The following is a 14,783-nucleotide window of genomic DNA, read 5'->3' as shown; positions in this document are numbered from 1 at the left end:
TTTAGGATACAACATAAATTGCCAACAAAAATTTTTGCACAGAAACTCCACAGCACTCAAGTGGCAAACAAAGCAACGCATAACCGCAGCTGCTAAGTTCCGTATTGAACGCGTGTGCAAAAGTACAGTCAGAGAAACTTACAGGTCAATTAGGCTAGAAAGTTACATGGAAACCACTAGCTGGCAGCTAATTTCACTTTCTGTAGTCTCCTGCACACTACCCATGTGTTATAAAAAAGTGTAGCACCAAATGTACGCAGTGTGTTCACGTGGCTTGCATTGTGAGTTGTATATTTAGTGAGATGGTACAAAATACATTGTAGAAATGTGTCCAAAAACACAACAGTGCACAAAGCATTACCTATCAGCCTCGTCCAACAACTTCTAAATTAGTAAATGTACATAATAATTGACATTAGAAATGTGTGAAGATCGCACAGGAAAGCAGTTGGCTTATCATGTTCTGTGAAATGTACTAGTACCTACTGCACAAGTTCTCGACAAAGGTCTGAGTGTGGTGGCACGCATATGTGAGAAAAAGAGCTCCGTACATTTGTGCAAGGCCTTGAGTAGTAATATCGGAAAACATTTTTAACACTTTTTAATAGCGAACCAGCAAGCGGCCACATTAAACAGGAATTTTTGCAACAGACTTGCCGAACTACAATAAGAGAATGCATAGTGAAAAAATTTCAGTCTTTCAGCAAATGGTGACATTTAGATTAGGATTATGAGCAACCGTCTGTCACTTATGCTATTGTAAAGCAGTGAACTGCAACCTGTGGCATCAATGAAAATGCATGATTTTTCTGAACATGCATACATACAAATTTTTCTACAATTGTGACGTATTACAACATAACTGTGTAGAGGCTGAATTATGTCACTGAACATTAATTTCGCACGAAACAGGATGATGAAAAGTGGTAGCCACTCACCGCTCACAAAGAGGCTCATGGTGACAGAGTCCTCGCCATGCTTGTTGTAAGCGACCACCTTATATTTGCCCTCATCAAGGCTCTTTGCCTTGCGAATGCAGAAACACACGGTGTTGGTTTCACCATCCGTGATCACCTTGTAGCGACCACCCTCATAAACCTCACTCATGCCCTTGTAGAAGCGGAACTGAGGCACAGGGTTGCCCTCAACCTGTACGGACAGGTATGCGGTACCACCTGCAAAGTACACATGGTGGTTGAAATACAGAGCCACAGCATGCAAAACAGTGAGCAGATTGATCAACTGAGATGTCAACTAACCAGCAAAGAGGTCATTTAGAGCACCTTTATCAGTGAGTCAGTTCGCAGTAAACATTGTTACACTGTTAATAGCAAAGTGAAGTTTATTTCACTAAGCAGTTTTCATATAGATGTTCATTCTCTGAGATGTGGCTATACAAACTAGACGAAAAAAGAAAAAAGCATTTCGATGGAGGGGAAAGCACCTCTTTTTCTTCCTTTCTTCTTTCACTCCATCCTTTACCCCTTCCCTTACAGCAAGGTTGGTGTCCACTGAGATATGTGAGACAGTCTTTGGGTCATTGCCTTTCCTCAAAAACCAATTTTAAATTTTCATACAGAGCACTTTATATTTGTTCCATTCACTCTCCCAATTTTCTTTTAGTCCTTGCAATATCCAAAAGAAATCGGTTTTTGGGGAAAGGAAATGGTGCAGTATCTGCCTCACATATCAGCAGACACCTGAACTCTGGCCCCACAGTAAGGGAAGGGATAAAGGAGGGAGTGAAAGAAGAAAGGAAGAAAGAGGTGCGTAGTGGAGGGCTCCGGAATAATTTCGACCACCTTGGGATCTTTAATGTGCACAGACATCGTGCACAGACATCACACATCCATAGCTGTTAGACACAGCTCTGCACACGTCATCAAGATGCCCAGTCAATGAGAAACCCTGCCATGATAATTAAAAGCTTAACTCACTCATTAAAAACACAACACTAACATTAAACAAAAGCATGATTCAAAAGAAAACATGTTATCACCTTCAACAGCTGTGACGTTCTCCTGGTAGTCCACAATGTTAGGAGGACCTTCCTCAGTCTCAGGAATGGGACGCAGAGGCGTCGATGGCTTCTCAACCTTCTCTTGCAGTTCTGAAACGCTGAAGAGGAATGCTTACGTCAGGGCTTGCTGAACAAGAGTAAGGAGGCAGAGGCTAAAGCTGCTAATAACGAGTGCTGACCTGGCGCGTCGCATGTCAATGCTGGAACGTCGCCGCTGCCTAACTTCAACCATTTCACCAGGTCGAAGTTTCTTCATCTTGCCGGCCTCGTCGACAACCATTCCTTTCTGTCAACAGTGAGTCAACAGGGCGTTAGCAACTATCGAGCTGCTCTCGCTCACTTAATTTATTAACAAAAGCAAATAGCTGGTACCTATATTTAAAATCAAAGTATGTTTAGTGCTAGCTGAAAAGCTGAAAGCAATGCTCGCAGTAAAAAACAGTGCAACTTAAGAGGAGTGAGCATGAACAGCTGACAAGTGTAAATAATAACAATAAATATTATTAACACATAAATACTAAATATCTGTATAACTTGTAGCATAGAAACAAGCTTAAATGGCTATAAATGCACAAATTATTAAATTCGCTAAATTTATCCTTAACAATGCATTTTCCATGTGTGCTAACAAGGTAGCTACTTTATTCCATTATCTTACACAGTCCTGACAGCACTGAAATGACAGTGGAAGAAAATGGGAATCTTTACACATAAAAAATAGGGAAACATACAATGGTGCTTCAGGGAAAAGCTTTTGAAGCCAGAGCAGCAGCGGAGAAGGCTGAAATGAAGAGGCCACCAGGCCGCAGCATGCAATATGCAGCCTTAGGAACACATGCAGTGAGTCGGCAAGCATTTGTGGCACAGGAAAACAACGAGAGAGAGATTCAAGGCAGTGACAACAGCATACAGTAGATAGAGAGACAGGCTTGATGCACTGGTAGTCTTGAAAGAACCAGAGCATACAGTGCACATGGATTATAGATCCATAACACAAGAGATGGTCCTTGAAACCAGAAGTGCTCAGGTACAACCTGAACTTCAAAGGGGGACTTGCGCCGCCAGACGATGCACAGGACAAACAGCTGACAAAGCAGTGTTGAATCAGAGAGACAAAAAAAAAGAAATATGAGAGAAAGGCAAGGAAAAGATGTAGAGCGACAGCAGTGGGGAACAGGTGATGGTGGCACTGAAACAGCGCAACAGGTATAAAAGTAAACAACAATGACAGTACAGAACAGCAAATGCGTGGTACAGGATTGTAACAAGGAACAAATGCAGCCACGGAAGAAAGTATGCTTTTATTTATTTCGAAACAGCCGTGTGGAGACGTAGTGTTGGGAGCGAGTTTGCGAGACATGCGTAAAGCTTCAGCACAATAAAGACAAGGCAAAAGACGAAGACATATACCAGTCGATAACTTTCGAATGACTGTTTAAGGACCACCTACTATACTAACAGTGCCATGTTTACGACATCCAAATCTGCAGTAAATGCAGCCCTGTACCAAAACCAGGAGGGTGGATTACTAAACAATCAGTTGAAAGTTAGAGCACAGGCTTCTGAACCCATCATATGTGTCTTCTCTTTTGCCCTGCATTTTTTGCACTGCGTGATTTGCACATGAGATTTACAACAGAACCATGTCAATGCCATTTCAGAAGTACTTTTGTCAAAAGGTAAATGTGTAAGTGCAAAGTCTGAGGGGTACGACTAAGGTGACTCTTTAGAATATTAACCTTTTTAACAGCAGAGGATTAGGACATCACATGTAGTCGCTGTGCCAGACATGATCACAGTTTATTAGTTTAACTTGGTGCTATGTAATGATACTAAAGACAACATATAGTTAGGCATGATATTATCTTGTTGTGAAAGTGAGTGCTAAATAAATACAGTAGGCTATTGATGGTTCAAACTTCTGGGTAATTAAATTGAAATTTGATACTGTGGTCAGCCCACAACATTGGCAATGCGATTACGTTGAAACAAGAAATTTTCATTAATTTCAAACTAGCCACTTCCTTCCGGACCACTTCTACTGGGAGTCAATACCTATGCAGCATCAGGAAGCACTTTAAGAATAAAATATGCCTGGTTTAAACAAAAAGAAAAGCATGCTGTGTTCAAATGTATGACTACCTATGGTTTGTTTAATAAACAGGCTTGTGCTGAAAGCTGTTGAACATGCCTGGTTGCAACCAAGTGCATGCAAAGGCAAAGTTCGAAACTTAGTCTTGACTTGCCATTAAGCTTAAGAAACATTCAAATTAATTCTGGACCATTCAGACATATAATAACTAAAAATAAATATCAAACTGCAAAAAAGTTTGCACCCTGATAGCCTACTGTAAACAGGAGATAAATCTTAAAATCAGGAGAATGGTTAATGACCCTCCCCATTTGGCCTGGTCAGTTGTATGCATACCGTACATAACCCTGTCAGCCATAATAAAACAGAAATGTTGAATACAAATGCTCATGCTGTGACAAGAGTAGAATTCAGTGCTCATTAAATATATATATACATTCAGGTCACATTAAGAAAAGCACCTCTTATGCAGCATGGCGTCGGCAACCAAAGCAAAGCTGAAGTAGCCCCGCATGTTACTGAGCAAAAGCTGGGCAAAGTCCGCAGAGCCTGAAGGATTATGACAGCAACCTTCAACTTAAACAGCACCAGTACTGGTGTGATGCGAAGTGAAGTTTTCAGCCGCACTCTGAAAGCACAAGCAGCCTTTAAAGCAGCCCAGATGACGAAGAGAGCGGCAAAAACGTCCTTCCAAAAAAACAAGCCGGCATCTTGATGTCTTCAAGCAGCGTTCAGCAGGCTTCCACAAAAAGATTTGCAAAATGTTTGATGAAGATGGTGAAAAAGGACAACAAAAAGGACAGCCAAGCCATAGGTAGTGTGACTCTGGCTATATCCACAATGCAAAAAAGTGCCTGAAGCAGCATATGCGGCAAAAATTTCCATTAACGCCTGCAAGCCATAAGACAGCAGATTTGCAGTTCTTCTGCACTGTGGAGGTGGGGAAGAGGCCTTAAGAGCAGAGAGTAGCCGTGATGAGGCATTCATTCAGCTGGGTACAGCAGCGGTGTAGGAAAGCCACACGCAAGCCTGTGGTAAAGTGCCGAGCCAACGAAAACCGGACGTCTGGGAGCGAGGACAGTTCAGGGCCGTTTAGCAACACCGGATATGGTCGTCAACTTGAGGAAAGGCAATTAGAGCTTCATGCAAGCTCAAGGCTGATAAGGTGACAGTTCAAAAAATTGCTCGCGTTTTAATCGAGTTTATGCGCAGCAAGGCAGGAAAGTTGCTGCAATTGCCAAAGGTGCCCTTTCAGCTGAACCTGAATCTGGGGGATGGCTTCATTAACATTGCTCTAAAATGGACAGAACAGTTTCTGGGTTGTACTTCAACTCGCAGTAGCAGCAAAAGAAGAAGCAACGCACAAATGCAACACGTCGAACTACATTAAGAATAAAAAGAAGCATTTTACAAATGCTTGCTCCTAAGAACGCGGATGTCCCGTTTGTCACCTTACCAGAGAGTAACGACAACACATGCGACAGTGGCTTGTGGATTCTGGGTACAGCTGGTGGGGGCAGACAAAGCAGATGGAGGGAGACAAAGCAATTGTTGCAACAGCAACAGCAACAGCAGCAGTGGCGGCAGCAGCAGCTCTGGCTAGACTGCCAACAACGACCAGGCCAAAGAAAGACGACACCAAGAGAGGACACTACGGGGTTAACGCCAGGCAACCACACTGTCCCCGGCCTCAAACCAACCTCATCGGCTGTGATGATGACAGAGCCGCGACGTGAGCCAGCCGGTGAGCCGCCAGGCGAGCCCGGCTCTAGCATGCCACCAGGCCCGACAGCCAACGATTCTTTCCGGTTTGGCTCGGGCGTGGGCTCTTTGACGATGGGCACGACTCGCCGTGGTGGCGCTTCTTCGGGCTCCTGGACTGCAATCTCTGGAACCGACTCCTTTTTCCTTGGCTTTAGCGCTTCGGCGGGTTCGGGCACTCTGATCTCTGGCACGCCATTTGCAACCGGACTCGGTTCTTTCGGCTGACAAATACACGAAAGTCTACTTTGAGGCAATGCTCCGTGGCTGCTAGCGAAGGTACATAGTTTTATCGACACAGTTTGCATACAGCACAGGGAGTGGTGGAGGCCCAGTCAGACCGCTGATGAAGTGTGGCGGCAGTGATCTCAGACGCTGAAAAAAAAAAATGGTCTAGGGTGCTGGCTTACGTACCTAGAAGAGAAAAAAAAGTTAGACATGTCACGCTGCATGCAAGCGGGCTTCAAAACAGAGGCTTTGGCAAGCTTGATGCCAAGGTTGCCAAGTCTGTGATGCAGCTTGCCAGAAAACTGCGTCTTGATGTAGGGTTCAGCCAGGCACAGCAATAGAGCTCGTAAAGCAGTTAGAGAGAGCCGGGGAAAAAAAATAAAATGGCAGCTGGGGTGCGAATGAGCTCGGAAAGGCCACAGTGGAAGCTCAGAATCACTGAGGCATTGCCAGCTGCATTGCCAAGGCAATGATTCAGTTAGATCTTTCGCAAAAGAGCTGAGCTTCTCACGGAAGCCTAGCCAAGTGCATTCAACAGCAGCAGCATTGCAGCAGCGTTGAGAGGAAAGCCCCGATGCGCCGACCTTGAGAGCATACCTCAAGCATCTTTTCAGCATCTTCCACAGTCATGACGACTCCTTGCACAGTGACAGTCGCAGTCTGTGGAAGAGCCACAAGTTCAGCAGGGATGTGACCCACCTCGGGTGCCACACATACGGAGCTGCGCCGCCCTCTCGGTGAAGGCGGGGGCTCGGGTGTCTTTTCTGGCGAGCCAGCGCGCTTCACTGGCCGCATTTTCGGCTTCTTCGGACCCTCCTCCTTGGGAGGCTCTTCTTCGTCTTTCTTGACGCTCCTTTTCTTTTTGGGCTTTTTGGGCGCTTCAGTGTCGTCGACCGTAATCACCGGCAGTGAAGATTTGCGTGCCGGTGGTGACTCAAGCTCCAAGGGTAGAGCCTCATCTGGTTCCCCTTTGTATATTAAGACCATGGGCTCGCCAAAGTCGCGATTTATATCTTCCAGTTCGTCTTCCTGTGGAGGTTGAATCTGGAAGCCCATCACAGTCCTCGGAGACTTCGAACGTGGTGACTGAGAAGGCGAGGAGGTTACAGACTCGGTGTCGGATGGCACCTCAGGCGCCAGGTTAAGAGGTGGCGGAATGCTGTCCCTCTTCTTGGGACCAGCTGGCGGAGGTGTTGGAAGAATGGTCTCTTCAGGGGTGGGCATGGTTGGCGATTTGGGAGCCTCATCTTTCTGGCGAACCAGGGGTTCAATTTTGTCGCTCAGACGTCTCCTGTCGCCAGATGGACGGCGCTCTTCCACTGGAGATGGTTCGCGAATGATCTCGTCCTTTGTCAGCTTCGTGACTTCACCATTCTGCCGACGGTCGAGACTCGTTCTGCGCTCAGGCAGCTCTTTTTTGTCGGCTTCAAGCTCTGATGGCTGCAAAGTAACGGAGCTCTCAACCAGTGCACAAGGATAATGTGGGGACCTGGAGGACGTTTCAGCCGTTCCGAAGAGATCTAGGGTGCTCAGAGCCAGAAAAAATGTTAGCTCGCAACAAAATGAGAAACAACTAGAACAAACCGAAATAAGCAAAAAAAATAACTGAGCACAAGATAGCTCCGAATTATTCTGTTACAGTACTAGTTCTTTTAGGACAGACATTCAATGACATCAAGATTTGGACAGTTAAATTTACGATGGTTATCACACTTCACAGAAATGTAAATCTACTCTAAAGAACATCTCACCTATGGTCAATTTCCATCAAAACAAGTCCAACGTACTAGTCTAGGCACAGAAGCATACCAGTCTTCATGTTGCTGTGAAAGCTAAAATGGACTCACAAGAATAACTACGTAAAAGATCAAGGCAAATATTTATACACACACACACACAAACACACACATAAAAACACACATGTGCTCACAGTTATCAAAACAACAGCTAGCTCTGTGCAGGCACAAGATATATGTACAGTAGGACCTCAAAGGCATGCAGCCTAAGTTTATCCCAATGATACAATTTGCTGCCAAAGTCACAGCATGAAATTACTTTTTAAGTGCATGCAGGTTTTTTTATCTATTAACATTACAAAATATTTGCACTTCCTTGATAGCCGCATGTTTTATAACTCAACATTGTGAACGGCAACACGGGTCTAAAAAAAGCAAAAGCTAAATCTTATGTTTGAAGTCCAATGTCTGAAATACTGCTATCTGTAACAGAGTACATAGGATGGTGGAATGTACAAGTAGAGCCTGAATAGTTTGTTTCAATTAAATCAGATATCAAAAATTTGTTTGCGTTGTCCTACTATCAATATGTTTCATTGTACCTTCCTACTTCACTACAATGCTCATGATGCACTACAGTGCTCACGATGTCATATAAGTGTTCCTCAAAAGCATGCAACATGCAGAGATATACAACAACGCTAAAGAAGACAGGCTGTACCTTGTCGATTGAAGGCTTCCTCTCGACAGCCTCCGGCTTCAGTTCCTCCTTCTTTTCCTCGGCTTTCTTCACCGACGGTTTCCTCTCGGCAGGCTTCTTGGCCTCAACCTTTTTCTCCTCGACTTTCTTGACCTCGGCCTTCTCCTCGACTTTCACTTCCTCAACCTTCTTCTTTTCCTCGACCTTCTTCTTCTCCTCAACCTTCTTCTCCTCGACTTTCTTCGGCTCAGGCTTCTTCTCTTCTGGTTTCTTCTCTTCAACCTTTTTCTCTTCTGGCTTCTTTTCTTCCGGTTTCTTTTTCGGAGCATCTGAAGCAGTTGAGAAAGAGCGAAAGTGGATTGAGCATTTTCCCTCAACACCACAACAATGAACAACACCAGTTACAGCAAGATATGTCGCAAGAATGGTTAGGTTGGTATCCTTTATACATCCTTTCTCAATACTTTCTCTTAATGCGTTAAATTTACTTAAAGATACTTTAGGCACGCAAATTTGAGAATGAGATGAGGATGGCCTTTTTGTGCGACTATCTTCTGAAATCACAATGGTCAATTTTTTTTATTTTGTCATTCTGACATTAAATGATGCCGCTTGTGGCATTGTACAAATTTTTTTTTTGCTTCACTCTCAGCATAAAGTAAAGGGATCTAACTTATGCATGCATAGTTTGCCATATCCCACCACTAAAGAAAGTAATACAAAACGCAGCGTAGGCCAACCTGTGACAATCAGCTCGGCCGAGGATTCTTCTTTGCCAAACTCGTTCGTGAACTCTACTGTGTAGTTGCCAGCCATGTCCTTTGTAGCTGGAGAGAACACAAGCTTGGCGGTGGAGCCGTCGAACGTGATGCGTGTTGTGGTAGTCTCCCGAACAACTCTCTTGTTCCTGAGCAAAAGAAGGCAGTCGGAAAAGTGTGCCACAAAAAGCGGCATCGCTCAGTGGTACATCGCATAAAGATGAAACACACATGCCCCAGTGCATTATTGAAACATAAATGACATACTGTGCTATATGTTTCTCACCAATAAATATGAAAGAAAGAACTGCTATCAAAATGAGTACATCCAACCTAGCAGATATGAACAAAAACTGAACATATATTGGTATGATCAGAAAACGCCTCTAGTCAGGAATAAATGCTATAAAAATAAATGCTAACTAGAGTCTCGCAAGCCTAGTAGACAAAGAGACACTTCCATTTCTACATTAAAAAAAGGTGTTAAAGTGCTCCACATCTTTTTGCATCCATTTTTGTTATTCACAAAAAATAGTGCAGAGATGCCGCTGATGCAAGTGACTTTTCCCTTGCTCTCTAATGTGCACCACAAAACAGAAAAGGGAAGAGAAGTGGGAAACCAACCAAAATACATAATAGACAGTTCAACTGAAAAATTTACTTAACATTTACTGAGTGGTAACATGGCCATTTAAAAAGCTCACAGGATGGTTATGAGTCAGTAATGTGAATTTTTGAGCTGAGCGTTAGCTACGGTGTGAAATCGAAGAATTCTTCAGAGAAATGTTCAGTTCTCACGGTTTTTGTTCAGGTTTAAACTAATCTTTCAAGGTATGCTGAATTCTTTTACGAGAAGCATGAGACACAATTTGAATAAGGAAAGAGAACTGGCATCCTGTGCCATACCATGATTATGCCGTGCCCTCTGTACACAGAAGTGCAAACTAATGCAGGCTCCGTGTGCCGCGGCACCAGAGCCAATCCATATCTACTATGAATCGGCTCTGCGCAGTACGGTCTTCTGGCATCCTTTTTGCACAGAAAGACAAGTGCCGAATGCCACAGCACTTGTAGCGCCCTCTTTGTTCAGTGGTGCAAACTAACGTTTGCAGCCGCTGCCACCACAGCCATAAAACCTGGGGTAAGAGCTAAGAGCACAAGCTCTAAAGGCCAGAAGACAGACTCAAAGACAGACTCACTTCAGCCAGACCACCGTGACCTTGGTGACGGATTCAACGCGGCAGACAAACTCGCAGGTTTTGCCTTCTTCAACAGTCTGAAAACAGAGAGAGGGAGGTACATTGTGCAGTCAGCGATTTCAAGTTTGACGCAGGAGTAAAACGTACAATGCAGTGCATTCAGCCTACCTGGGATGCCAGCATCTGCACAATCTTGGGCTTCTCACCCTTGGGCTTTCTGCAAGAACAAATGCCAGAGTCATCCTGCCAAATGTAACTGGCAAAATCCAACCCATCACTGTCTAACCACACTGCTTATTCCTGCAAAGCACGGCTTTAGAATGTTTAACTGAAAAATAAGTGGCTTGTGGAAAAAAAAGCAATAACTCACGGTTCTTCCTTCTTTTCTGGTTCCTTTTTCTCCTCTAAAGCAGAAAATAAAAAAGAAGGTTGGAAATAAAGACACCTTCTAAAGTGCACAGGTTCACTGCAGCAGACATTTCAAGGAACCTTAACCTTAAACCTTAAAGATTAATCCGCAGAGCTCTATGAGAACGGCCACTTAAGTCGCAATGATACTGGAAAAAAAAAACTAACAAAAATGCTCCACCATGCACTTCAGCAGCAGCATAATGATGCTGATGCAATTCAATAAAAGAAAATGCAAAAAATTACCTGTAGTACATATCTAGACAACCTTAAGGCCCACCTTACACATACCACATGTAGCTCTGTTATCCCAGCCTTAATTTCTTTCTTAAATTGTATCTGTACAGCCGTAACACTTTCTTAATTACAATATGCACCCAGAATGTGCAGTCAGAGAAATGAAAAATGGCTTTTAACTGTTGAAGTTTTTTGTTCTAATTGTGATGCTTATGGTGTTCTGCTCACTATTTGCATGAAAAGGTGCGCACCACGACATCATATGCTATGCTCCTGTCATTCCACAAGGGGCAAGTCAAACCCTCAAAATAAAACGATTCAGAAAATGTTGGAATCACGACCGAAAAAGTGCCACATGATCTCTATACGAAAAACCTGCACCAAGAGAAAATGAGACAGATTAAAAAGAAAAATCTAAATGGGTGCCCTCACCTTCAAGGTCGACAGTCACCGTCTGAGATGCGGCTTCACCCTTGACGTTTTTGGCCACCAACTTATACATGCCCTTGTCCTGTACAGCTGGCTTGTCGATCTCGAGCGCCACGGCGAACTCGCCCTGTGACACCTGGCGGATGTGCACCTGGTGCCTTGTGTCCTCACGCACCTGGGTGTTCTCCTTGAACCAGACCACCTCGGGCTTGTTGGTTGACTGCACGTGGCATTCGATCACTATGGTCTTGTGCAGTTCTCGCCGGACAACCTTCGGCCGCTCCTTGATCACAGGTGCCACTGTGGAGGTGATAGAGGGCAATAAAGGCAAGGATACCGACTTTGCTTCACCGCGGTGAAAAATAATTGTCTTAGATGTGTGTTACGCAGTAACGATAAAAGTAAAAAAGGAGAAATTCAAGTTAGCAGTTGGCAGTTGAACTATGCCTAATGTTTCACTCAGAATCATGAAGTAAGTGTAAGGACAACTGCTTACATTCAATGTTGAGAGTCAGGTTTGCATTGCTCTCGCCCGCCTCATTCTTGACGTTGCACTTGTAGATGCCAGCGTCTGAGAATTCAGGGTCCTGAAGCACAGTTGAGATGAGTAATATGCCAGATGAGTGGGAGATGGAAACGTAGAAACACAACAAAAAATTAACGGCTAAACGAGGCTATGGCATAGTTAAAATATTTAACGAGAGCCTTCATGTTCAATCCTCTCTACAAAACAGCATCCCTCCATTTTCTCTCCCTTCTTCTTGTCTTCTTGTCTTTCTGTCTTCTGCTTCTCCTTTCTCTTAATCGTCTTTCTGTTAGATTGACTTGCTTTGGCATTAATCCACTTGGTGCCAAGCCAAGGAAGAACAACCACAACAGGCTTCAGTTACACAAAGACTCAAGGCGAGCTCCCATTAACGGCTCTCACCATAAAATGAGAACCCAGACAAGCGAAATACACAGCACTGGAGAGATTTCTCTAGTAATACATACATAGTACTAGTATCAACACATGCTTAGACAGAGGTGAAAGCTTGTATGGATGTGCTAATTAGGGCTAAGGAGCTGTTCTGTACTAAGTGAACAAGGCCTCGCAGCTGCAATGCACTAGTGAAGACTGATATGCAGGCTTCTTCACAAAAAACTGCACTCAAAATAGCCTACAACCAAGTAAGAAGCATTTAATGTTTTTCTGTCAGAGCAATTTGTGCCTGTTACATTAGAGGTCTCAAGACTTCTAATCCCCAATTTTTAGCAATGCTACAGCACTCGTTTACACTGCATAATATTAATTCATTGCATGGTCCACAGAAGCCGTTGCTTGACACTCACATATAGCTCTAGGCGAATATGATAGACATCCTTGTCTTGGTTGATGATCTGCTTGATGCGCTTGTTGCCAGCAACAGAGACGCCCTCCTTCATCCAGGTGATGGTTGGCTTTGGGTCGGCGCGCACCTTGCACTCCATGATGATAAGCTTGCCTTCCTGCTCGGCCGTGATCTGTGGCTTCTCCACAAACGATGGAGCCACACCGGTCGGTGCAGCAGCACCTGAGGAAAAACATGGCAGCATGAGCAAGTGACGGGCACGAAGAGCTCGAGTGAAAGAAAAGTCAACTGGTCTGCAATGCTTCAAGCTGACTAGCCCTGTGCCCAGATGACAGTTCAAGATAGCATCCCTAATAGCGATAAGATGTTAGCCCTAATAGCAAAAGATTTTCAATCTGTGTATTACAAGGGGCCCGCCACAGTGGCTCAGTGGTTAGGGTGCTCGACTACTGATCCGGAGTTCCCGGGTTCGAACCCGACCGTGGCAGCTGCATTTTTAAGGAGGCAAAACACTAAGGCACCCGTGTGCTGTGTGATGTCAGTGCACGTTAAGATCCCCAAGTGGTCGAAACTATTCTGGAGCCCTCCACTACAGCACCTCTTCCTTCTTTTCTTCTTTCACTGCCTCCTTTCCCCCTTCCCTTACTCAGGTGCCCTCCAATATGTGAAACAGATACTGCGCCATTTCCTTTCCCCAAAAAACAGTTATTATTATTATTATTATTACATGGGATTGTGTATGCACTCAGGGAAGCATATCACAAATAGATGTTACGTACCAGCAATGTTGAGGTTAAGATTTGCATTAATCTCTCCATCTTCATTTCTAATGTTGCACTTGTATGGGCCTCCGTCATCCTTTCCGGGACCCTGAAGCGCACAAAAGAAAGCAGAGAAATCATTTCAGCTTTTCAGGATTAAAAAACAAATTACAATGCAGAAATTTACATCTAGGGTAAAATAATAGTGACATCTGGAAACACATCTGTGTCAATTTGTGCTTTCAATTTAAGAGCTGTTTTCTTGTTAAAGAAAATGCTTTACTGATAACTTTGAATCGGCCAAGCTTTTGTGAATTGTTCAAATGCTCAAAACATGCATTTCATTTATCGGAAGAACATCACTTTGCGGATAACCAAATATATTCTTTTAGACTGACATGAACAAAATTGCTCACAGTCCTATAATTACATTCTGCTACTATGTTTGGATCATCAAAACTTCAAAACCAGAACAAGAAAGAAAGAAAAGCATAAAATAATTATAGCATTAACAACACTAGTGAAGACATAGCAGAACAGGGCACATACAAGCTGCCTAATATTCCTGGTAGAATAGTAGCTATGAACTCAAAAAATGCCCTGTTCCCTTTTAGAGCTTTCATACTCTGAAAAATATGTAAGAAGCACCTCACATGGCTCATCTCTCAAGCCTGCCAAGTAAGCATTTTTGCCAAAAACTATTGGGCCAGATGATGGTTCCTATAAATGTGTTTCTAGACAATTTCTATATTACAAATAAACAAGTGCATAAACTAGTAAACTATAAGAAGTCTTTCACATGTGTCTGCCTCCAGATCCACATTTGTGGCTGCCTTGGTGACATGCATCGTGCTCTCACTGGTTTGTTTTTCGGGGAATCCCATCCATTTTGTAACTTTGAGTAATGCATTAAATGCCCACTCTTCAGTTTCTACAGTGAAAAGATTCTTCTGGAGCAATTAAAAATGCTCAGTTTTTCACTTTGTGTTTAGCTAATGCTATAAAGAGGTGACCCTTGGGCCTGGCCAACAATTAGAACATTCATTACATAAACCGTCAACAGGGACTAAGCCCAAATATTTGCTGTTGTTGAGTCGTTCCTTACACAGTTGACCCAGTAAGC

The 14,783-nt window shown here is 43.7% G+C and overlaps 1 protein-coding gene across 1 annotated transcript in view; it reads right to left on the bottom strand.

Moving 5' to 3' along the window:
- Positions 1-14,783, bottom strand: part of bt (projectin protein bent) — a 206,807-nt gene that overhangs the window by 104,637 nt on the left and 87,387 nt on the right. Inside the window, exons 12-24 of the mRNA XM_077644518.1 lie at positions 13,679-13,769; positions 12,901-13,121; positions 12,065-12,155; positions 11,572-11,868; positions 10,865-10,898; positions 10,663-10,711; positions 10,495-10,571; positions 9,278-9,444; positions 8,559-8,866; positions 6,699-7,541; positions 2,200-2,306; positions 2,000-2,118; positions 939-1,175 (exon numbers count right to left, since the gene is read on the bottom strand). Of these exons, the coding sequence (XP_077500644.1) occupies positions 939-1,175; positions 2,000-2,118; positions 2,200-2,306; positions 6,699-7,541; positions 8,559-8,866; positions 9,278-9,444; positions 10,495-10,571; positions 10,663-10,711; positions 10,865-10,898; positions 11,572-11,868; positions 12,065-12,155; positions 12,901-13,121; positions 13,679-13,769 (2,641 nt within the window). The remainder of the gene's footprint in view (positions 1-938; positions 1,176-1,999; positions 2,119-2,199; positions 2,307-6,698; positions 7,542-8,558; positions 8,867-9,277; positions 9,445-10,494; positions 10,572-10,662; positions 10,712-10,864; positions 10,899-11,571; positions 11,869-12,064; positions 12,156-12,900; positions 13,122-13,678; positions 13,770-14,783) is intronic.

This window comes from Amblyomma americanum, chromosome 11 (genome assembly GCF_052857255.1).
Source record: "Amblyomma americanum isolate KBUSLIRL-KWMA chromosome 11, ASM5285725v1, whole genome shotgun sequence".
In the NCBI taxonomy this organism is placed as follows: Eukaryota; Metazoa; Arthropoda; class Arachnida; order Ixodida; family Ixodidae; genus Amblyomma; species Amblyomma americanum.
The sequence above is the reverse complement of the archived record's forward strand: the minus strand, read 5'-3'. Positions and strand labels throughout refer to the sequence as shown.